At 33.4% G+C, this 24242-nt stretch overlaps 1 protein-coding gene across 7 annotated transcripts; it reads right to left on the bottom strand.

The window, feature by feature from the left end:
- Nucleotides 1–603: 603 nt before the first annotated feature.
- Nucleotides 604–22247, bottom strand: LOC105327892 (galactoside alpha-(1,2)-fucosyltransferase 2). Of its 7 annotated transcripts, none has more exons than XM_066065668.1 (4): nt 22121–22247; nt 17376–17522; nt 3237–3285; nt 604–3047 (listed from the first exon to the last, which is right to left on the bottom strand). In XM_066065668.1, exons 3-4 carry the CDS (start codon nt 3262–3264, stop codon nt 2068–2070), a joined length of 1008 nt encoding a protein of 335 aa, XP_065921740.1. In that variant the 5' UTR covers nt 3265–3285; nt 17376–17522; nt 22121–22247; the 3' UTR covers nt 604–2067. The 7 variants fall into 7 exon arrangements, with proteins under 7 accessions (XP_065921740.1, XP_065921741.1, XP_065921742.1 ...); XM_066065669.1 differs by having other exon boundaries at nt 17405–17522; XM_066065670.1 differs by lacking the exon at nt 17376–17522 and adding an exon at nt 19805–19901 and having other exon boundaries at nt 22121–22180.
- Between the last annotated feature and the right edge of the window lie 1995 nt (nt 22248–24242).

Raw genomic sequence — 24242 nt, 5'->3', positions numbered from 1 at the left:
TGATTGTTTCAAATTGTCTAATTTTGAATGCTAGATGGAACGTATGCCTGGTTTAATAACATAATCTAGAATGTATTTATTTACATTCATTGTAACAACCCCCCCCCCCCCCCCCATGTTTGCTTTGAAATCCGCTACGTTCAATTTTCATGTTAAAACATTAAGCCTTTTCACGGCGCATGAGCACAACTAAAAATTTCAGCACGCGTTTAGAATATATCTCTTACTGTAAGATTAAATGAAACGTTTAAACTTACATAACCAATTTGATACGTACTTATGACTTAAAATCGTACAATCATATATGTTCGTAAATGAAAAAAAAATTCTCGACAGAGTCTGGCAGTACATTTCAAGTCGCAGATATGAACAATATAACATGTTAATATGCATACGGCTGCTCCATTTATGCCTCATATCCCTAAGAGCGTATATAATGGCTTTAACGCAACAATTAACAAATATTTTTACAAGCATTGAATGCTTATATTTTGATGTCGTTGGTCCTATAACACACCAGGCCATGAAGACAAATTATCACACCGTTTCACTAGCAACGCACAGATAGAAATTATGCAATAAAAATTTCAACATACTTAAATAGTCGCTGTACTACATTTATTTTTCAATTAGTAAAGATATATACATTTATTCAGAGGTATATGTACATGTATTAAAAACTTTTGAGAAATATTCAACTAGCTACAACGTACCTCGAATGAAATTAATATACATGATATTTATGAATTATTGCATTTAAATATATGCAAGAAATATATTGGAAAATTGCCAACTTTTAGTAAGAGACTCATGGGCCACATCGCTCATTTGAGCAACAAAAGCCATAAGATCAGTTTTGTTTAGTCCTATACAAATATCTGAACAATGGTTGTCAAATATATTCTGTATTTTAAAACATTGAAAATTTACCAAAGATATTTTTATGTTTAACATTGAGCCCTTTTTGTAACTGAATGATTTCAAAGTCAAATCACAAATTGAGCATTGCCGTTCTCGAGGAAATCTTAACGATCCTCGATAATCAGCAAAGTTCTATAACTCTAAGTTAACCTGATTTTATTCGTACCATAAACCTGCTTTTTAATTGAACGTATCAGTCTTCTAGTGATGGTATTAGAATCCGGTATTCAAGGAAATGCTTGACCGAGTGGTTCCACAGAGATCTACTACATATTTATTTAGGTAAAGGGGTTCAAGCACCCGGTGCACCGGCACAGCCTTTTTTTCTGAACTTGTATATTATATCCATAGTGGGCAACATTGCAATAACTTTGTAGAATGCAGGTACATGGATACCATTCAAAAACTCATCTAATTTCATTTCATTTATAAAGTTTAAAGGACAAAATAACTTTTTTGGATGAAAAAAATAGATCGGAGAAATTTAAACACTTGTTTATATTCATGTAAGCCTACATCAAACATTGAGTATATTGTGTATCCCAAATATGGTCCTAGGGATCAAGATTTGAACAAACATAAATCTACACTACCTAAGTCATAATTCAGAAAGTTTACAGACGGACGGGCGCCGGACAAAAAGTGACCAGAAAAGCTCCCTTGAGCTTCCAGCTCAAATGAGCTGAAAACATTTAGATTCCATGTTATGACTCACCGACTTGCCACTTATGAATCCAAATGTTATGATGTAAGTACCATGTATTATTTACATGTTACTGACGTATTGTTGATTCTCAGATGTCTAGACTGTGGCCCCTGAGCATTGCTTGGGCCCCAAGGGATTCAAAGTTTGATGGTGGTGTCTAATAAAATATAAACGATCTTGAAAACTGCAATGCTCCATAACTAGTTAGTCTATGAAATAAACCTGGTACAAAAGGGCTCAACGTTTAAATTAGGAGTAACTGTATCTGGAGAAAAATTTGAAAATCATTTTAAACAGGATTTACTTTGCTACACAGTGCAGATGTGTATTTTGTATTTAACTTCACTTGGATAAGGACAACAAACAGGAATCAAGTATCCAACAGAACCTGCTAAAATGCTTTGATAATTAACACAATATTCGTGAAGCAAGTCAAACTTTTATTCCATTGGAATCCATCCGGGATAGATAAAATCATCAATAGAATTATTCCGGAATTCTTTAGCAAAATCGGATTGAGGTCTGAAAATGTTCTTATAGAATAAACTAGTTCCCTGCGCCATCCATCCGATCCACCAACCAAATGTACCGACTGACATTATTGTATGATTAGCTAGAGAAAGCAAAGCTATGTCCTCCGCCGGTGAATTTCCTGTCGAGTAATATACATTTTTCTCTTTGGCCAAGGCTTTTTTGGACCAGTCTATATCGTTAGATCCCACCACAAATAATATGTTTTTGTGCCTTGTTTTGAAATATTGCATGGCGTTTGCGTAATAAGTTTCATTGGGTGTCAGCTTTCCGTACTTATAATGCCCATCGGTTGCGTAATCTCCCCGTCTGATGTGCATGCTGACAATAACACTGTCCTTGTTGACTTCAAACTTCATTTTATTCATAATTGTTCTCATCTGATCATGGGCCTTTTGTTGAATCGGATTTTTAAACCGTAAAAGTTTTCTAATTTTATCTTCATACTTAATCCAATACTTCCATGATTGAAAGTACCCATTAAATCTCACGCTTTTGTTTGGTGGGACTGCAAGTAACTTTTCATCGTAAGAAAGTCCCCAGCTTTCTTTGTATTCTGGTAATTTGGAACACGAATCCGTTGATTTGTTGATAGCAGATAGTGTTGTTTTTTCTATATCAAATATTTGGAACAATTCTGAATTTTCCGGAACAATGGGATACAAATGTTTCATTTTTGCTACGACATAGAGGAACACGTACTCCATCATTAAGTTCCCTAAGCGTCCTTGGAATTTCACACACGCTATACCATCCAACTTCTTGCTTTCATACATATAGGTTAAATTTGGTTCTCTTTCATATATTCCAGGTTGATTTCTCGAATGTTGAAATGTCTTCAAGATTGTCAAAATAACAAACAGTCCTACTGCAAGAAGTGGGACGTTCTCTGAAAATCATAAATCCAAAGACTAAATGTATTGATATTCAACAGAATAATGTAAGGAATGAAATCTTGTCATCTAAAACATATTACCAATGTGTTTTATTTGGATGTATAATGAAATATAAAAGAATAAATTATAAAACGTAAATAACAAAAGGAAATGAATTTAAAAAAATACTTTTTAAAACTTACTAATTCGGATACATTTTCTTATTCTCATTGTTGAACGCTACACTTATATCTATAAAAAGAAAATAAAAATGTGTTTTATTAACTCGTCTTTTTCTTTGCAATTTGAATAAAATGCTATTGTAAGTGCATCGGATATTCATTTCTTTACTTTCATTCTTTTTATACTGATTGAAAGATTTAAGAGTGTTATCTACTGAATTTTCAAAAACAAAAAAAAAAAGATATCTGTGAGCCACTGCTTAATAGTGATACCCCCGCTCTAATGTCAATATGCAAAATAAGCAAAGTCAACATTTAACAGATAGTTGGCATCCGATTGGTACAAAATATATCCCACAATATAGCATGACTAAACAAATAGTGTGCTAAAATTTTAAGCATTTGCGATAAATAGTTACTGAGATATCTTTGACGAAAATTTGTTTGAAAATTTTGGCTTAAAATATACAAAGTCGTCATTTAAGAGGATGTTGTCGTCCGATTTGTACAAAACTACATCCCACGATATGTAATGCCTACACGAATACTGTGTTAAAATTTCAAGCATCTGCAATTAATAGTTGCTGAGAAAAATGCGACAGAAATTCTTGTTACGGACAGACAGACAGACAGGCGGACAGACAGACACACAAGGGTAAAACAGTATACCCCTTTCTCCTTCGGAGCGAGGGTATAAAATCATTACTTAATATATGATTCAACTTTGTTTAGCGTCTCGGATCCAAGCGCTTCAGATTTGCCTAAGGAAGCAGACTTAACTTTCATTAGAATTTGGTATGAAATACCCATATCTCGTCTGAAAAAGAACCCATAATTAATTGATAAAGAAGTCTAACTCTGAACTTGGAAAACGATACCCACTCGCATCAAAAGCCTTAAAAACTGTAGCTCCCGGTCTGTAAAAATTCGGAGGGACGACTCAATTTTTTAATTTGTTATAGCAGTGTTACAACACACCTCGAAAAATAACGCACTTTAAAAAATGTTATCAGAGTGCGTTAATTTGGGGACCAAGTTAACGCTCTTTGAAAAAAAATATTTTTTCAAAGTGCATTGATTTCGAGTCGATATTACGCACTTTGAAAAAAAAATGTTCAGGGTTTATTCTAAATAATTGATACTTTTATATACAATAAATGATTGTTTTTAAACCTGCATAGCTCAGTGGGATATATTTAAAAAGAACCCAATGCATGCTCAGCTAACTTGATAAACAAGTTCTCGATTACAATTATTTTTCTTTTCTCATAAACTTACATAGTTTGATAATTTACACATAAGAACAATTCGGGATACTTGAATTATTAAAATATGACATGAACTGCATTGTCTAGCAACTGCATTTTCATTTTTTTGGCAAATTTACTTCTTATCTGATACATTGAGCTATGCCAGAAACGATTTTTATATTCTGATAATGAAGATCAATGTATAAGATGTTTTAACTGGCTTCAGGTGCACGTGCTTATAAACAAATATGATGTGAAAAAAAGGATACGTTAGCAATGTTTATGGAAATCAATATGAGTTTTAGAATATGAGTGCGAGAGAAAAACACCACACCCTATGCTTATTTTTCAGTTTTAAAAATTTAATGTTTGTCAGTGTTACTTTTTTTAATGAAATAATTTTTTTGGTAAGAATTTGAGAAGAGGGTTTATGTTGAAACAGATATAGATTCTTTGATATACCATTAGAGAAATTATTGCTTGCCAGCTCATTTTTTAAATATCGCTTAACTTAATTTACAACAAAAAATGAGAGAAACAGGCCTTCTTCCTTTAATCAATTCAATGACGTAATGGTAACTGTATCTTTAGTTGGTTTTCGACTTGTCAAACGTAAATTTGATTAATTATTCATTAAATCGATATGATAGTAAATTAAAATAGTAGATTTCTTCTTATTTTTCACTATCATACAACTTGGTATAGAAATAATAATCAATGTTAAGAATCTAACAAGGACTATATTTTTGGCGGAATTTTGGCGTAGGAAAATATCACATGTTTTGCAATTCATAATAGCTGTAGATTACTGAGTCTGTTTTAGAAATTTTAAAACAATAACATTAATGTTGGATTTTTTTAACTAATGTGAACTAATGATAGGATAATTGGGCTTTAGAATATGTTTTTAAAACATGATTTACTTATCAAATTACATTTTTATAAGCTTTTAAAACGCCCATTTTATACATTGATTTATGTGGAAAAAATCATTAAATTGAGTTTTTCTCTTATTTTATGTCAATATAAGAGCTTTTCTGTCAATTAATATCTTTATATAATGTCTTCAATATACAAAAATCCGAAATATTTTAATATTGGAAGCATAAAAAAATATCCAAATTTCTTCAAAATTTAGGAAATTTAAAAAAAAAAAAATGCGGGCTAAGCAATATCAATTTTAGTTTGAATATTTATTCCACTTAAGTAGTACATGCTGATAGAAATTCTGATATTCTATCTTTCATTGGAGAATAGAATCTTCATTTCTTAAACAGATGTCTACATAACTGCGAAGAACTAAGTTTAATTTTACCATCCTTTAAGTTGAGGAAAAAGGTAGTGACCTTGACCTGACCTTTGTGCAAAAACAAGGATGTCAAATTTGATTAAACTGATTTGATTGATAGGTTTCTAATTATAAGATGTATGTTTTATGAAGAGAAGACTCCTTCCTTACCATGCTTATATGACACTTTATCATAATACTGAGATATTTTTTTGACATTTTAACATTATATGTATATGCTAATACTTTTTTTATTACAATACATATTGATATTTTGTATTTATATAAGGAAAAAGAAATTCTTTGAGCATTTTCAAATTTTATTTTTATAACTCTCTCTCTCTCTCTCTCTCTCTCTCTCTCTCTCTCAGATAATTGTGTAGTATGCTTCATATGATATGTTCAATAAGGACATAATAAGTGATTATGACAATTTAGCAAGATGTCCTTCTTATTTAGGTCTTCATAAATCTTGATTGAATATTTAATATCAGAGAGAGAGAATTTTCAAGTCTTGGTGTTTTAAAATTTCAACCTTTACTAAGTCTATATATACATGTATATATACATGTACACTTAGCCTATAAAACTGTACATTTCAAAATCAAAATTATTTCAAATACCTGCCACTAGAAAGTTGAAGGATTTTTTTTTCAGAGTAATCGTTTTAATAACGATTACTTGTGATCAGAAAATTGGTATTCCATTAGCGCTTATAACATTTACCCCATCCCTACTGTGACAATTGAGAAGTTAAGAAAGTGGCGAAAATTGACAATCTACATAAATTTGATACACTTTTGCATCACACATACATGTATGTCATAGTGTACCTTTGTTGCATGGACAAGTACCAACAATTATTGTTCTTCAATCCAATACACTATAGCTTTAATTAAGGCGAGACTATCAGCTTTAGAGATTTGGTTGATTTCAAAATATTTCAGTTTTTAAACCACTATATATTGTTGAATATTGTAACCACAGAGATAAATTATTCATTAATGTATTGATATACAAGTAGCACATGTTTGATGTGAAATTTAAATTAAAAAGATCAACCTCAACCATAACCCCTCTCATTAGCCAAAAAGGATCTGTCGTTGGAGGTGAGAACTCATCTGCTGCTTTGGACAGGTGATTTTTAGAGTGAAAAAAAACCCCAATGAAACAAGAGAATTAAACTCTACTATTTCAAAAAAACGTTCCTTGAAATTAGGCATGCATAGAGATAAGACATTACTTTATAAAAGGAGATCTGCAGGTTATGTCTCTCGAACAGATTTTAAAATTGTTTTGGCGTTTAATGCGAGTGGGAAGTGTATTTCCTGGTTCGGAGTTTGATCCCTTTCTTTAATTATAGGTACATGTACGAAGAGTTATCTGTTTAAACGGATTTAAAAGGCCCCTAATGTAATAATCGATGAGGTTTTTTAAAAATTATCAGACCAACCAAAAAAAGTAGCTTGTTTCATATGTTGGTAATGTACACAACAAACAAAGAGCGTGATTAACAGAATAACACTTAGCGCATACGGTGTCGTATAATTTAAGGTCCGCCCTGTAAAATGGTCCGGGGCGGACCATAAATGTTAACATTTAAGGTCCGCCTTTGCACTAAAAAGGTCCGGCCCGTATAAGAAAAGGTCCGCCTAACATAAAAGGTCCGGGTATATTTTTAATTTGTATTTTTTTTCTCAATTTCGAGTATTTTGTTATAAAATAAGTGGCATCATTTTGTAACTCTTTAAAAGGAGCACTTACCCGAGGTGAATTGGTAAACATCCATCACACAGTGTAAATGAAAATACATTATTTTACATGTACATGTAGTTAGGACACACATAAACAGTTTAAAACTGGTGGGTTTTTTTTTATTTCAACATTAATTTTGCCAGTCGATCTTATAAAAACAGGAAATGAAACTGATTGGTGTCATTAATAAAACAATGGCTTCAGTTAGGTGTTATATACACACACACACCACCCTGCAGGTGTGAAGGGTTCACACCTTCGAATTCAGGTGTTTGACTTTTTGAAATGATCATGTGTTTTAACAATGGATATTTTATACGTCCTCTTTTTGCACATCTTTCCAATACGATACACGCTTAAAAACGTGACCCATTACAAAATTATAAGAAATTAAACACAGTCCTGTAAATTAGTAAAGAGCCACATTCCTTCGGATGTCTTAGCAGTTTGTATCTTAAAAGAATTTAAGGGGATTCTGTTCCTTAAAAAGAAAATAGTTGTGTGTAAAGGGCAAATGTTGACACTCCGTCCGGTAAAATTTTATTTTAAATTCCTGCCTGCTACACGCACATATAGTATTAGGTTTTTTTTCTCATAAGTATCATATAAACATTATGAAGTGCATTTCTTGGCCCCTCGCCCCAAAAAGAATAAGAAGGCCATTAGATGAAAATCAATACCGTCAGACAAATAGGACAAACCGACCGTAATATTTTAAGATTATATTGGATTTCAGGCCTTTGTCACATTTTTAAAAAGTCGTCGGATAAACTCAATTATAAATTTGTTTTACTACAGCAACTTCTCTTTCTTAACATTACATTAAGTTTCCGGTCTTTTTAGTGACACAATACATGTATATATTTATGTACCGGGTCTCATTCCTTTAATTGGAATATCTTACGATGAAAATCAATTATTTAAATACTATTATAAATAATGTGTAACTTTAATCTGAATAAATTAAAAAAAAAACCTATGCTAAAGTCACTTTTATGTCCACTCCAACAGTAAGAAGATCAAGTGAAAAATATCACTACAAGAATCAATATTAAAAAGTAGGGCGTTGGGGGTGGCCTTTCCCTGATGCTATGTGCCTAATGGTTAGGTCTAACTTTGCAAAAAATGTGGAGCCCCCCCCCCCCTCCCCGGTTCCGATGTCTATGCCATGTATGACTATGCAGTTCTTTTAATGAGGCTGACCTATTCTTGAACTATAATACTGGGTCCTACCTCTGAAATAAAAGATCATCGGGTCAACATACTGTGAATTTTTTTCGCATATAGCATTTCAATGGGGCGGACTTTTTCTTGTACTATGATATTGTGTCCTACCCTCTGAATAAAAAATAGTTATCGATAAACATCCATACATTATTAATATGTATTTACCTACTAGTACTTAATTCCTTGTTTAATTACATGTACTGACATGTTGATTTTTTTTTCAACGAGCGGACCTTTTCTTTAGCGATATTTTATAAGATCATCGGGGTATATCGGGGTATATCAAACCAAGTATTAATATTAGTATCAATTATCTGCATCCAGCATTTCAACAGGCAGACCTTTTCTTGGGTCCTACCCATATATTGAAAGAACATCGCGACCTTTTATTATTTATCTTAAACTAGTGATAAAATTTACCTAGATATCTATGAATTAAACACAGCACAAGCTAAAAAGACAATCTTAGTTGCGAAGAACACTATACAGCGGATACATTTTTTTTCTTTTTTAGCTCAGTGGTGTATTCTGATTAGCACAGGTGTGAATGCATGCATGGCTTCTTTTACCCGTGTTCACCTGTTGTGAAACCCTCTGCTAATACATTATACACACCGGAAGAGATTTAAAAACAAAGGGACTACATGGTGTGTGCAAATTATCGACAAAATACTCCTGGTTTTCTTTTTTCAGATTCTTAAACAATTGGTCAAAATCTAACCCGCTATCAATATTTGATATTCCACAAAGTAATTTATTAAAATAATACGGTCATACATAAACCATACGCAAATGGCCGACTGGATTATGTAATCAAAGACATCTTTAAGACACAAGTACATTAGCAAAAGAGAATAATTCATTCATTTAACTTTAATAAATGACTACGGGTAGGACCTTTTCTTATAGGGGAAAGCCGGACCTTAAATGTAAACATTAAGGATCCGGCCGGACCATTTTACGGGGCGGACCTTAAATTATACGACAACGGAAGTTACACATAACACTTGTGAACTGTTCTCCGGTCTTTATTTAATGATGTAGTGCCTCCTTCATACACGAAGTAGTACTCATAAATTGTTGTAAGTCAATTATAAGCAATATAACGTATACTTTAGAACCGAATCCACAACGAACCATATGTGCTTGACAAACAACGCTCTCTCTCTCTCTCTCTCTCTCTCTCTCTCTCTCTCTCTCTCTCTCTCTCTCTCTGGAAACTAAGCGCCATTTTGGCCAATGCTGAAAGAAGTCTGCAAAGCTGTTCTCAATGAGATGCAAAATTTTTAATGTAAATTTCTTGGTTTGTAGTCGAAACCTTTTTTTACAAGTTCGATTATTTATATCATGATTTATAATTACAGAAATACTTATTGTGAAAATTATTGTGAATCTTTTTTTTTTAAGACAAAAGGTCGAAAGAAAGACAAAAAATATACGTTACCCTTTATGACAACGTTAGCGTATAGTGCACCGGCAATCACAAGAAACTTTAATTTTGTGTTTTTTGTCGGAATTTTACAGGAAAACAGCAAATATCTCCTTTTTGACACCCACAGTACTGCTTCGAATGCACACCGGAAAAACTATTTAGATAATAATACTGCGACCTTTCGAGCAAGAGTAATAATGAGTGATGTCAGCTTTACTATAAACAGGAACTAACTTGTAGTAACAAAGGACTTTTGTTTATAACAGCTTTTGTTATATATCCTTTTTTTCTCTTGTTCATAAATAAGCTTAAATTGATTTGAAAGAGTAACATAAATACAATTAAAAGAAGGCATTTATTACCAAATACTCGCAAGAGGTCATCAATGTCTTAACACATGTAATAAATTGATTTTAAACTGTAAATACTATGAAAATTGTTCAGGAGTGATTCATGTAAAGAAAACGACAGAATTTCTGCAATATTGATTTCACTACTTTAAACTTAACTATATATGAGTAACTATACAGGCAATTAAACATGTATCACAGTTTAAAGGGACTTGGACACGATTTGAGCTCAAAATTTTATTTTTCCAATTTTAATGTTTAGAATGGTTATCATAAGTACTTTTAATGCTTTGTCAAAATTTGAAAGTCAACTATTGAGTTATAAGCAAGATACAGAGTTTCAAAATCTTTGTTTTGTAAACAAAGCTCGAGCTTTGTTATGTTTTACATATGTATTTTATTGGTAAAAGTCTCAAAGACATGTTGCTTGTTTCTCTTTATCATATAATCTATGAACACATTGAAGCAGTTTAACTTGTTTGCCACGAGTCATTTGGTCAAAGAAATGGCACTTCCATAGTTTACATTATTTGTATTAGTTGTAAACAAATATAAGACTCAAGCTTTGTTTACATTACAATAATTTCTTACCGCTGTATCTCTCTTATAACTTGACTTCCAACATTCAAATTTTCGCCAATCATTCAAAATGAGCAAGTAAACCATTTTATACATAAAAAAGGGAAAAAATATCTTAAATCGTGTCCAAGTCCCTTTAAAGCACAATTTTAACTATTTTCTTCGACAGTGATTGCCGAGATCGAAGAGACGACACGTCACGGCCATTATTAGTCAGCCTGTTCTATCAAATTAGGATGAAACTTCATATGCGCTTCCGTAAATTGCAATTCTGGTAAGGAATTATACGGCCCCTGCTTAAATAAATTCGAAACAAAATGAAACTCGTTTGTTTCTAGGCCAAGCTGCGCTCTAGGGAAGGTCCAGAGTCCGCCTACATATATCCCTGACTCACTTAGTGAGTTTAGAGAAGATATATATTGGCAGGGGATTGCGACAATGAAATTCAGAGGGTAAATTTTGCAAAAATAACAATTTAAGACAGCATGCACAATTGCTTTAGATTACTTTATGAAAATAAATAAATAATAACTAGACAACATTGAGATGGAGACTATCTGAAAGGGCCACGCATAAATAATGGCCATGGACAATAGGATGAAAAGCATTTCAGATAATTTTGCTTTGACCTTGACCTAAAACATAGAAATTTTCAAGCTGGCATAAAACTTTTAATTCAATCTCATTACCCCTTACATATATGCTCTGAAAAAAGAATTTTGCAAGATCTAATATGACCTTGACACTTGACCTACAAACATTATTTAACGTCATTGCTCACCCTTTGATCGTAGGCACTCTGCAAGTGAAGTTTTAGCCAGATTGGACCATAGTCAGAAAAAATATCCTCCGGAAAAGGATTTTTCATTTAATTCTGCTATGACCTACACATATGACCTTCAATCTTGGTTCAAGGTCACTGCACACCTTTTACTTAAAAGCTCTGTTTGTGTAAAGTATGAGCCAAATAAGGCTAAGTGGAGAGTATATATATATTCTGAAATTTTTTTTGCATGATCCAATATGACTTTGACCCTTTACCTTCAAACTTCATTCAACGTCACTGCACATCCTTTGACCATAGGCACTCTTGTGAGTAAAGTTTGAGCAATATTGGAACAAGGGGAGAGAAGATATGCTCCGGACAAGGATTTTGTACATAATTCTACTATGACCAGCTTTGACCTACAAACATGGTTCAAGATCACTGCACGCCCTTAACCCAAATTCACTAAATGCACACCATCATATTATGGTTGTTCTGGAAACTAAATATCTGGCATTTCAATATATTGTGTATTCTTCTTTGCTAAAGAGTTTATATTCCACTGATTTTCTTAGCTTTTTAAAATCTAACCTTGTGTTCCAATATACATAATTATACATGTACCACGAACGTCATTAGTAAATTATCAGGCCAGAAATACATGTAAGCCGCGCACTTATCAAACTATAACATCCAAGGTGAAAAGTTATTAAAACCATGTCAATTTCATGTCTTAATTCCAGTAAAACAATTTATATTACCTCATATATTTCGAAGAGCGCTATGGGGTGGTTACAAGAACCTCCCAGACATCTGCACTGTGTGTTTTTATATAAAATAGATATATTGAATAATAGATGTTAATTTAATATCCAACGAAAAATGTCGTCTGCATGTCATGTCAATCGGTAGCTTCTTATCGAGCACAAGTGAACTTCCGTTGTGGTTATACGGAACATCCGTCGCATGACCTAGATCGTGTAAGAAAAACGATCAGTGACAATACTGAGTTGTTTTTAGAATAGAAATAAAGTTCTTGTTATTGTGAATGTTCTGCAACATTCGTACTGATTACATTTTAAGGGGAAAAAATTGAACAAAACGAAGCATTTGTTTCCTTTCATTTCAATGATGAAATTTTAAGATTGTTAATTTCATCCGCATCTTTTTGATCCCCGCGCCTCGCAGTCTGTGTGTCATTTACTAAAAGAAGGAATAATTTAAAGTAAACGACTGTCGAGAGATTCATGATGTATCTTAAGATGTCCGGCTGTACAAGTGTATACAAGGATGCATTAGTACCTTTTGTATCTTTGTATCCATCAACTTAATGAATGGGTAACTTTATTTAAAACAAGAGGCCCATGGGCCACATCGCTCACCTGAACAACAGTTCCTTGTAACATTCTATTTCCTAGCATTCTATTTCCTAGCATATGTTATTTTTATTTTAAACTTTGAACCCCTTTCTGGGGCCCCAGTATTGGTCCGGGGTTTATGGTTGGCTTTAACAACTACACTAGTTGAGGACCCTTGCATTGTAATCTCACAAACTGTAGCATTGTAGTTCTCAAGAAGAAAATTTTTAAACATTTTCGATATATATTTCTATGTTAAACTTTGAACCCCACTTGAGGCATCAGTATTGGTCTGGGGGTCTTGGGGCCCCAGTATTAGTTCGGGGGTCACGGTTTTACCAATTTAGAATCTACAATAGCCAATGATGCTTGCATCTCACAAACTGTTGCAATGTAGTTCTTGAGAAGAAGATTTTTAAACATGTTCCCTATATATTTCTATGTTAATTTTGAACCCCTTCTTGGGCCCCAATATTAGTCTGGGGGGTCACGGCTTCCACAATTTATAAACTTTACAATTTGAGAATGCTTGCATAGTAATCTCACAAATTGAAGCATTGTAGTTCTCCTCCATTAGATTTTTAAACATGTTCCCTCCTATCGTTTTATGTGAAACATTGAACCCCTTCTCCTGGAGCCCCAGTATTAGATCGCTTCTATAATTTAAATTTTTCATTATTTGAGGATCCAAGTAAAGTAATCTTACAAAAAATGACATTGTAGTTCTCGGAAAAGATTTTTTAAAAACATGTTTCCTATATATTTCTATGTTAAACTTTGAACCCCTCTTGATGCCCCAGTATTAGTCCGGGGGTCATGATTTTAACACTTTAGAATCTACAATTGCCAAGGATGTATACATAGCAATATCCCAAACTGTTACAATGTAGTTCTTGAGAAGAAGATTTTTAAACATTTTTCTTATATATGTTAAACTTTGAACCCCGCTTTGGGGCCCAGTTTTTGCCAGAGGGTCACAATTTTAACAATTTAGAATCTTCACTATGCATACAAGCTTATGTATAAATATTGGCATTTCTGGTGCAGTGGTTCTTGAGAAGAAGATTTTAAAACATTTATCATATTTATTTCTATGTTAATCTTTGAACCCCGTTTGGAGCCCCAGATTTAGTACGGGGGTCGTGATTTTTACAATTTAGAATCTTCACTATATATACAAGCTTTTGTGTAAATATTGGCATTTCTGGTGCAGTGGTTCTTGAGAAGAAGATTTTTAAAGATTTTTCCAATGTATTTCCATGATAAATTTTGAACCCCGCCTGGGGCCCCAGTTTTGGTCCGGGGGTCATGATTTTTACAATTTAGAATCTTCACTATATATACAAGCTTTTGTGTAAATATTGGCATTTCTGGTGCAGTGGTTCTTGAGAAGAAGATTTTTAAGCATTTTTCCAATGTATTTCCATGTTAAATTTTGAACCCCGCCTGGGGCCCCAGTTTTGGTCCGGGGGTCATGATTTTTACAATTTAGAATCTTCACTATATATACAAGCTTTTGTGTAAATATTGGCATTTCTGGTGCAGTGGTTCTTGAGAAGAAGATTTTTAAGCATTTTTCCAATGTATTTCCATGTTAAATTTTGAACCCCGCCTGGGGCCCCAGTTTTGGTCCGGGGGTCACGATTTTTACAATTTAGAATATTCACTATATATACAAGCTTTTGTGTAAATATTGGCATTTCTGGTGCAGTGGTTCTTGAGAAGAAGATTTTTAAACATTTTTCCAATGTATTTCCATGTTAAATTTTGAACCCCGCCTGGGGCCCCAGTTTTGGTCCGGGGGTCACGATTTTTACAATTTAGAATCTTCACTATAAATACAAGCTATTGTGTAAATATTGGCATTTCTGGTGCAGTGGTTCTTGAGAAGAAGATTTTTAAGCATTTTTCCAATGTATTTCCATGTTAAATTTGAACCCCGCCTGGGGCCCCAGTTTTGGTCCGGGGGTCACGATTTTTGCAATTTAGAATCTTCACTATATATTCAAGCTTTTGTGTAAATATTGGCATTTCTGGTGCAGTGGTTCTTGAGAAGATTTTTAAACATTTTTCCAATGTATTTCCATGTTAAATTTTGAACCCCGCCTGGGGCCCCAGTTTTGGTCCAGGGGTCACGATTTTTACAATTTAGAATATTCACTATATATACAAGCTTTTGTGTAAATATTGGCATTTCTGGTGCAGTGGTTCTTGAGAAGAAGATTTTTAAGCATTTTTCCAATGTATTTCCATGTTAAAATTTGAACCCCGCCTGGGGCCCCAGTTTTGGTCCGGGGGTCACGATTTTTGCAATTTAGAATCTTCACTATATATACAAGCTTTTGTGTAAATATTGGCATTTCTGGTGCAGTGGTTCTTGAGAAGAAGATTTTAAAACATTTTTCTAATGTATTTCCATGTTAAATTATGAACCCCGCCTGGGGCCCCAGTTTTGGTCCGGGGGTTACGATTTTTACAATTTAGAATCTTAACTATATATACATGCTTTTTTGTAAAAATTGGCATTTCTGGTGCAGTGGTTCTTGAGAAGAAGATTTTTAAAGACATGCACCCTATTTTCACTGTTTCGTAATTATCTCCCCTTTAAAAAGGGTTGAACCCTTTATTTTAACAATTTAGAATTCCCTTTCTATAAGGATGCTTTGTACCAAGTTTGGTTAAATTTGGCCTAGAGGTTTTTGAGAAGAAGTCAAAAATGTGAAAAGTTTACAGACGGACGGACAGACAGACGGACGGACGGACGGACGGACGACGGACAACGGGTGATCAGAAAAGCTCACTTGAACCTTCGGTTCAGGTGAGCTAAAAAACACTGGTATTTTTTGTTTACGTCAAAGTAAAATCGCCTTCGTTGGTGTTTCGTTTGCGGTATATAGGGTTCACAAGATTTCTCTGCGTTTTGTTTTGTGGCATAATAGTTTGGATCGATCGAAACAAATGCATGAATATTGAATAGTTGTACTTTAGCATAAGAGTTCGAATTTCATCGTCGATTCATAGTCGTCGGAACCGGCCGGGGGGGGGGGGGGGGCACTTTTTTGCAATGTAAGACCTATAGTCCTAACTATTAGGCAACTACATGAACCCCCCCCCCCCCCCCCCGATTTGGATTTACATGATTTTGGGAATTAGGCTTGTGTTGTTTTTTTTTGCTTGTTAAGATTTCTGAGGATTAGTCTAGCCCCCCCCCCCCCCCCCCCCCCCCCCCACTTTCAATTTGCTTCCGACGCCAGTGCGATTTATGTAGAACACGAGTTCAATGAATCTTTTTTGAATATGATGCGAAATAAAATCAATGGTGCTTAATATTTTTGATTGTTATAATGTCAAATTATCATTCAAATTTAAAGTCGAAAAACAATGGTGTAATGCGCATCACAGTAAAAAAAACAGTTGGAAAATCAACTTCAGTGCTTAATCAGATATGCAAAGCTTGTACTTTTTCATCAAACAAAAGAACATACTTTGTTATTTGTACAATGTACCGTGCATCAGCAACACATTGGGGAAAAAATCACGTCCTTCGTTGGTAATGTAGAAAAAGACAGTAAGGTTATTGCACTGAATACTTACAAAGGAAACTACCAAATGGAATTTGATTGAAACATAACGCCGACTTTTCGTGCAAAGGGAAAATACCAAATAATCATAGTTACAGAATGCTTTTCCATTGATTTGCTTAAGATAGCCGATGTCATTTTGAAACGAGAGGCAACGTCCCGAATTGGTGTTTCAGAATGCCATCTGGTATCTATTCTAACGAAAATCAATAGAAAATCATAACAGTAATTCACTTGTAACATAGCTTCACTAAATATATACGTTGTTACCAAAAAAAAGCAAGTCAGTTTGAGAGAGAGAGAGAGAGAGAGAGAGAGAGAGAGAGAGAGAGAGAGTTTGGATAATTCGACTTCCTTTCAACACTACAGGTCCCTTACTGTTGGTAGTTCTGGTTTTCCTTTCATATAAACGCAATGTGTGTACAGGGTTGTTCTTCATTTCAAACACACAACACTAAGTTATTGACAAAATGATGAACGGTCTTAGCTATAATAAAATAATTCTCAAATAACCTTTAAATATGAATACATTAAGGGTTTATCCACATATCTAACACAAATTACAAATACTTACGACTTTAACACACCTCTTCATATACGCACATTTTATTGGTATTGACTAAATGGCTAGAGTACATGTTGTAGATGCGAGTAACAATCAGGATGCCTGTACCATGAATCAACCACAAGGATCCTAGACACACTATCAAACACCTGATCTCTGGTCAAGTAAAATTATATATCATTTATATATATCATTATATATTATATAATATTTTATTATATATCATTTCCCCCTTGTTTATCCAACGTACGAACAAATTATGGCGGAACAAAATAGAAGGATGGGAGAAAATACTTGAGTTATCCTTTCTCTATCTAGATTGGAGTTTCGACCAGGCTGAAGCTAGCATCCACTAACAGCAGCAACTAAGCCCGTAGAAGCTAGCAGCCAATAAGGAAATTCATCAAAGTACTGAGAGTACACGAACAGAAAATTATATTTTACTTAATTATCGACATATTTTAATTAATATCAAAATGGTTAATGCTCAATAATTTGTACGAGCATTGACAACTTCCGAAGCAGTAAAGCTCGCCTGGATAAGAGTTAAAAATGCGTCTTTGTTGGATAGAAATGAAATACGTTTATACGGGTCATAACATCAGTCATGAAAATAATGTTATCCTAGTAAGTGTAGTCTTATTGATACAAATAGAAAAAACTATATGCATCGTATAAGGTGATATACAAACGTATTATGATATAAAAGACATGATAAATTAAAGTAAATTAAAAGGCATAAAACGATACAAATACAATAAAAACCCCAAGCCAATCCAGTTGGGCAAGATTATTTGTTTACATCGAAGCTAAAAATGTGCGTGTTTAAAAATTTATGCTCTGGTTGCTTCACTCCCCCAGAAACAACATCAATCGAAAATTAAACAGACATCGTATTATTACGAATATGAGACAATAGAACACACAGCATTGTGATTTTATTCTCATAAAAAGATTATCATATGTCGCAGTCAAAAACAGAGAAAATCATGTGGTGAAATTAGGATTATTTTGACTCAACCATGTTTTGACGTGAACCTTCGAAGAATACAACAATGGGTCGGTTTAGCTCACCTGAACTTTGTCATATTTTAGCATTTCACAATGATATAGGGGTAAAAGGCGGGCCATTATCTTTTTTTATCTTTGAAGTGTGCATCAAACGGATACCAGGGCAGTGTAGGGGACCTATGGGGCTATTATTTCCCGGTCTCAAATTTGGGCTGTAGGGGTACCACCAAGTGGCTCCCAGGGGTTCTGGCTCATTTCAGGGGTTAATATCTCACTTGAGATTGACCACAAGGACTTGGAAACACTATGATGTCGTAATTTTAACCCCAATATTTTAAAAAGAGTAACGTATCTACAGTGATTTACATAAAATAAGTTCCTGGTTAATCAAGTTGACGATATTCGTCAAAGTCTCTTTTGAATTATAAACCTGTTCTTCTCTAAGTAATTCGTTAAAAAAAAGCCCGAAATCTGGCTCAGACGGCTGCTTGTTTTGATTATATTAGGGTGAACTTAATCTCCTTCTTGTTTCAATTTTTCACTTTGGGCATCCTTACAACTCCCCATTTCTCAAAAATGTTTGCTTCTTACCTTTATAGGGTCTACATCCAACAAAATATAAAGTTGTTGATTTGAAATGTTTACTTTCACGAACCGGAAGTCGTACAGAAAATTTCTAAGTGTTTTAATTTTTAACGATATTTTCAAAGATATAGAACAAAATTCCTTGAAAATGAATAGGATTTGTCCTTTAACCATGCTTATGAAGTATACGAAGTTTGATAAACATGCATGCGAGGGTTTTCTTTGAATCTTGCTAAAAAGGCTGAAATGGACACAGATACATACACACACACGCACAGCAGCGATGCTACATTGTATATCCCCATCGCTACAAGTTGCGAGAGGGGATAATAAAACGATGTTTATAAATGTTGTTAATTTTAAAAAGGAAAAAGTATTACCACAGATGGAATCGAACCAGGACATAAAAACATCACGTGTAACATAGCTAGCAGTTTAACATACTGAGCTATCCAGAACATACACTCTATAATGTAAATATAGACCATTAACGAATAAATCAATTTCCGAAATTTTTGTTGGTTTTTTGCAAAATTCGACCTCAGGGCCGGGGTGCCCCTAAATAAATTCTATCTTATTTATTCGTTTGAACTAAACCTATTAGAATATTTTAATTTTTTTTAGGGACAGGTTGGTCATGAAGGATATCTAAACCAAAGACCATGTACAAATATACCATTTTATTGAAAAAAATGCTTTGTGGGCCAACTTTAAAATTAATAATAAAATTGTAGTATGGTAAGTTCAAAATGCAAATTCGAAAAATTCAGAAAAAAGTACGGTAGAAAATAACAAAAAAAAATTTTTAAAAGTGGTTTTTTTGTTTTCGAAAGCCACCTTACCTACAGGTCAATTCTTTTGTAATTTGCAAAAGATCTTTCAGAATGAATACATACTCCGTGCCAACGTTTCATGTATTATTCCTGCAATGATCGCAACCTTCAAAAGTATAAACAACCGAAATCATTTATTATTCCTTTGAAAAGTATTATCAGAATTATTATTAAGTATATAAAGTATTATCAGTCTATCAGAAAGTTTTTTAGGGGCAGGTCAGTCATGAAGAATATCTAGGCCAATGAACATGCAGAAATATATCATTTTATCGAGAACAAACCTTCAAAAGCCGTATATACAACCGAAATACATTTAAATGTTTAGATTTACACCTGATCTTTAGTAAACTTCAATTTTTAGTCATAATTATTATCAGAGTAGTAGTAGTTGTTGTAGTAGAAGCCCCAGAGAGAGAGAGAGAGAGAGAGAGAGAGAGAGAGAGAGAGAGAGAGAGAGAGAGAGAGATGAAAAGTATTTAACAGTTTCGACGTGAAATAGGCATCATTTTTTAACTAGACAAGATCTCGTTGCGAGCACAAGGAGGTCTTCCGTCCTAATTTTCGAAGGTGGTATTACCTTTACTTTATACATGCATTTGACAGCGAAACATAATCTGTATAGAGTAAAACACACTTTACCGGGTAACTATGCCAGTGCCTTGGTGGCATTTTTGCACCCATCTAAGCTGTATATATCGAAAAATGCAAATATGCCATATATAACCCCTTTTGTTTTTAGTGTTTTACTTGACAGGTGAAATATTTACCTTTAAAAATTAATACCCCATAGAAAAATGATCATTCTCATAGGAAATATTTGCAATCCTCCAGATATAAAAATTCTACAGGAATTATATTTTCTTTAGAAGAATGGTATTTCCTTTAGAAATTTAATTTAAACAGGTAGTTAGATTTCCTATAGGATTCAAATCCTATCTGAATTGAAATTCCTATGTTTTTTCTATGGGAAAAATGATTTTCCTGTAAGAATTTATATGAAAATATCTCACCTGACAGGTGAAATACAATGATAACAAAGGTGGTTGTAAACTCTTTAAGCAATGTTCTTTCATACTCTCTAGACAATGGTCTATCATTAGGTATCATAAAAGGATTTTTCCGAAATTGTATCTTAAACGAGTGCAAAAATGCCACCTTGGCACTAGCATAAATATCCGGCACAGTTTTAAAGTCCTAATGATCTTCTATATTGCTTCTCAAAATATTTCTCGTTAGTTGAGAGATTATGGATTAAACCTTTGGACTTCTTTCCCCTCAGCATTTCTAATCATGTAACAAATTAGATTTTTTTTAAAATTCAAGGGTAAATAAATAATTCTGTTGAACAATTTTGTTTCTGTAACATAATTCATGTACAATTCATTCCTTAGTAAAGGGAGCTATAATTGATGAAAGACTTTACGCCATTATTTTATTGTTTATCTGACAACACTGTATTGCTTTCGGGCTACGTGCAGCATTACAATTTCTTAAGGTATAGTTTTGACAAAATAAATACCGTAATATGTCAATATGGTTCTTGAGAAGAAGATTTTTAAAGATACACCTCCTTTATCACTGTTTCGCAATTATCTTCCTTTTAAAAAGGGCTGCGCCCTTTTTTTAATAATTTATAATCCCCTTTCCATAAGGATGCTTTGTACCAAATTTGGTAAAATTTGGCCCAGTGGTTTTAGAGAAGAAGTTGAAAATTTAAAACGTTTACAGATGGGCGGACGACGGACAGCGAGTGATCGGAAAAGCTCACTTGAACCATCAATTGAATATCTTAATTTATCACTACAAGTTGAATCAATTTATTAGTGCCCTGCTCCGCTGGCGCCCAGTCCGTACGCGTCTGTCCGTCCGTCTGTTCATCGGAGATCGTTTGTACGGGGCATATCTTCTCTTTCCATCTTCTTATATTCCATCTTCTATTACATTAAAGTTAAAAGCCGTAGTCGTTGTTTCAATTGTAGTATGTAGGATTCACATTATTGAAATAATTTCAGTGCAAATGGAAAATTATATTCCGAGTAATAAAATCAATTTTACAAATCTTATTTGAATTTGAAACGAAATGAAATCAATGAATGCAAACCATTTTTACCTTATTAAAATGTTATTTAGTTAATTTGTTTAAAGGCAATTGTATTAACCACACTTTCTCTTCGGAAAGCTGACGGATGATCCGCCTACACATGCATAACAGTTAAACAATAAAGTTGAAAAATTATCTTCAGCTTTAAATAAAATAGGCATCCATTAGTTCGTGCTTTTTTACTCATCATTTTAATAAGATAAGAAAAGAACAAACGTTACCCTTTGTGACAATGTACGGTGCATCGGCAAATCTAACAAATATTCTCGTCCTCCGTCGGCAGTGCAGAAGAAGACAGCAGGGTATAACTTTGAATAATAACAAATGATACTACAAAAAGGAATTTGGTTGAAACTTAAAGCCAAGTTTTCGTGCAAAGATGTTAAAAAAAACAGCCGTACAATAAACCGGAACGTACTATTATAAGACATGAGGCCCAATGGGCCACATCGCTCACCTGAGCAACACTGGCTTTATATGGTTATTCAAAGGATATTGTGCCATGTGGCCCCTCGGTAGATAAACCAAAAATGAATATCCGAATTTTACACTTATTTTAGCATATACTTAATCTTTGACATATTTACCTTTATGGAATACCATTTTTACCAAAATAAGATTATATGCAATATAAATAACTAAATTTTCAGTTGGTGTTCACAGTTAACTTCCAGTTCCCTTTATTTTAGCCCCCCCCCCCCCCCCCATCACTTTATAAAAAGATTTAAATACATGAGAGCATAAAGGTACATTTTCTCCCTCTACTATTTACTAGTTATTGTATTTTATTTTTAAAAATCCTATGTGAAAGAAGAAAAGTGTACCTCAATGCACCAGAATAAATGCGCTTAATTCCTCAAATTAAAAGATTGGCCTTCTCCATTATAAACAATTGTCACTTACCAGGCATGAATTTATTTCGTATGACGTTTCATATCCTTGCTCACTTGATTGAAGAATAAACTTAACTGAAAAATGTTGTCACATATGTTAAAGAGCTATAATTCAAATCAATGTATTGACAGGCATGTCGCTCTATTGTACCAAGGCCCACCCATTATTTTTATCTTTATTAAAAACAACAAATGTCTACAAACAAAGATGATTTTCCGTTGCAATAGTTTTTTAAGAACAGCGATAATGCTTTTATTCTCATAATAATAATGTGTCAGGACTATGGGAGCTGTTTAAAAAGCGTCGTTTTCATATACTTGTGTTCGAAAAACTATCAAAAAGAAGATGGGGGAATAAGATGGTACAACTGCCCATTTGGTTTAGTCGTAAAATACAACTTCAAATTTAACACTTTTTTCAGTTAAATATATTTGATATGTTATAATACAGGTTTACAAAAGGGTAATTTCAAACTATATTTAGTTTGAAATTTTTCAAAAAATGATAAGAAAAAAAATAATAAGTTTTGGTGGTATTGAACCTACCTAAAAACCTAGTCTATAAAGTTACCTAATGTCTGGTGCTCTAACCTCTGAGCCATTTTATTCACAACAAAGTGTGTTGTTTAAATGCTTTATGAGACGTTGGCCACGAATTTACGGACTATTTTTTCTAAAACTTTCAATTGTTGGGCTACAAAATGACACTTTTAAAGTAAAGTGGGTCATCTCTCCACATTTTTGTTGATTAAAATCGGTTTAAATTCCATTAAACCGCATTTAGACTATACCAAAAATATGGAGCTCAGACCCACTCTATAAAAGAAAAGGCATTGAAGTTTTAAATGACATTATTTGGAGGTTTTGAGACACATACGCCAATTTGAATCAACCTATCACAAGTATTTAAAATAATTAAGGGTTACAATCCGATGTTACGTTAAATATACATTGTTTTTAATTATTTTGAAAACAATTATTAGATTTTAATGATATTTTAATTTTGCAGTATCTAATCATTCCTCATATGGGCATTTTGCACGCCTTATTTACCCATCTTCTTTGTGTAGATTTTATGCAATTCATCGTTGAAGAAGGTGCACCAGAAAGTAATTACAGCATATCATCCTTTTGGCAAGACATTTCTATTGATCAATCAAAATTTCAGCATCAATCGTAGAATGATAAGCAAGATACACAATTTTGTATTTCCTATTCAGAATGAACAAAAGCATGGCCTCAGTTCTGTGAGCAAAGCTCTGTATCTTGCTAATAATTCGAAAGTTGACACAACTGAATATGGTTAGTATTGAGAAAATTGTAAACAATTAAAACAAAAGAAACATGCACTAAATTAAAAACAAAAAAAGAGTACAATTTATTTTTCATAATATATTTATACATAAATATTTCTTGCAGCAAAAACAATCTCCGTTAAGACTGAAAATGC

The sequence above is a fragment of the Magallana gigas genome, chromosome 7 (assembly GCF_963853765.1).
Source record: "Magallana gigas chromosome 7, xbMagGiga1.1, whole genome shotgun sequence".
NCBI classification, from domain to species: Eukaryota; Metazoa; Mollusca; class Bivalvia; order Ostreida; family Ostreidae; genus Magallana; species Magallana gigas.
This window is presented reverse-complemented; position numbering and strand designations above follow the sequence as displayed.

What these genes read in the sequence shown, in the direction of transcription:
- LOC105327892 (XM_066065668.1), bottom strand. Translation starts at nt 3,264, where the DNA reads ATGAGAATAAGAAAATGTATCCGAATTA. An exon ending in AAGAAAATGTATCCGAATTA is followed by an intron (nt 3,048 to 3,236) that starts GTAAGTTTTAAA and finishes TATGATTTTCAG; the next exon opens with AGAACGTCCCACTTCTTGCA.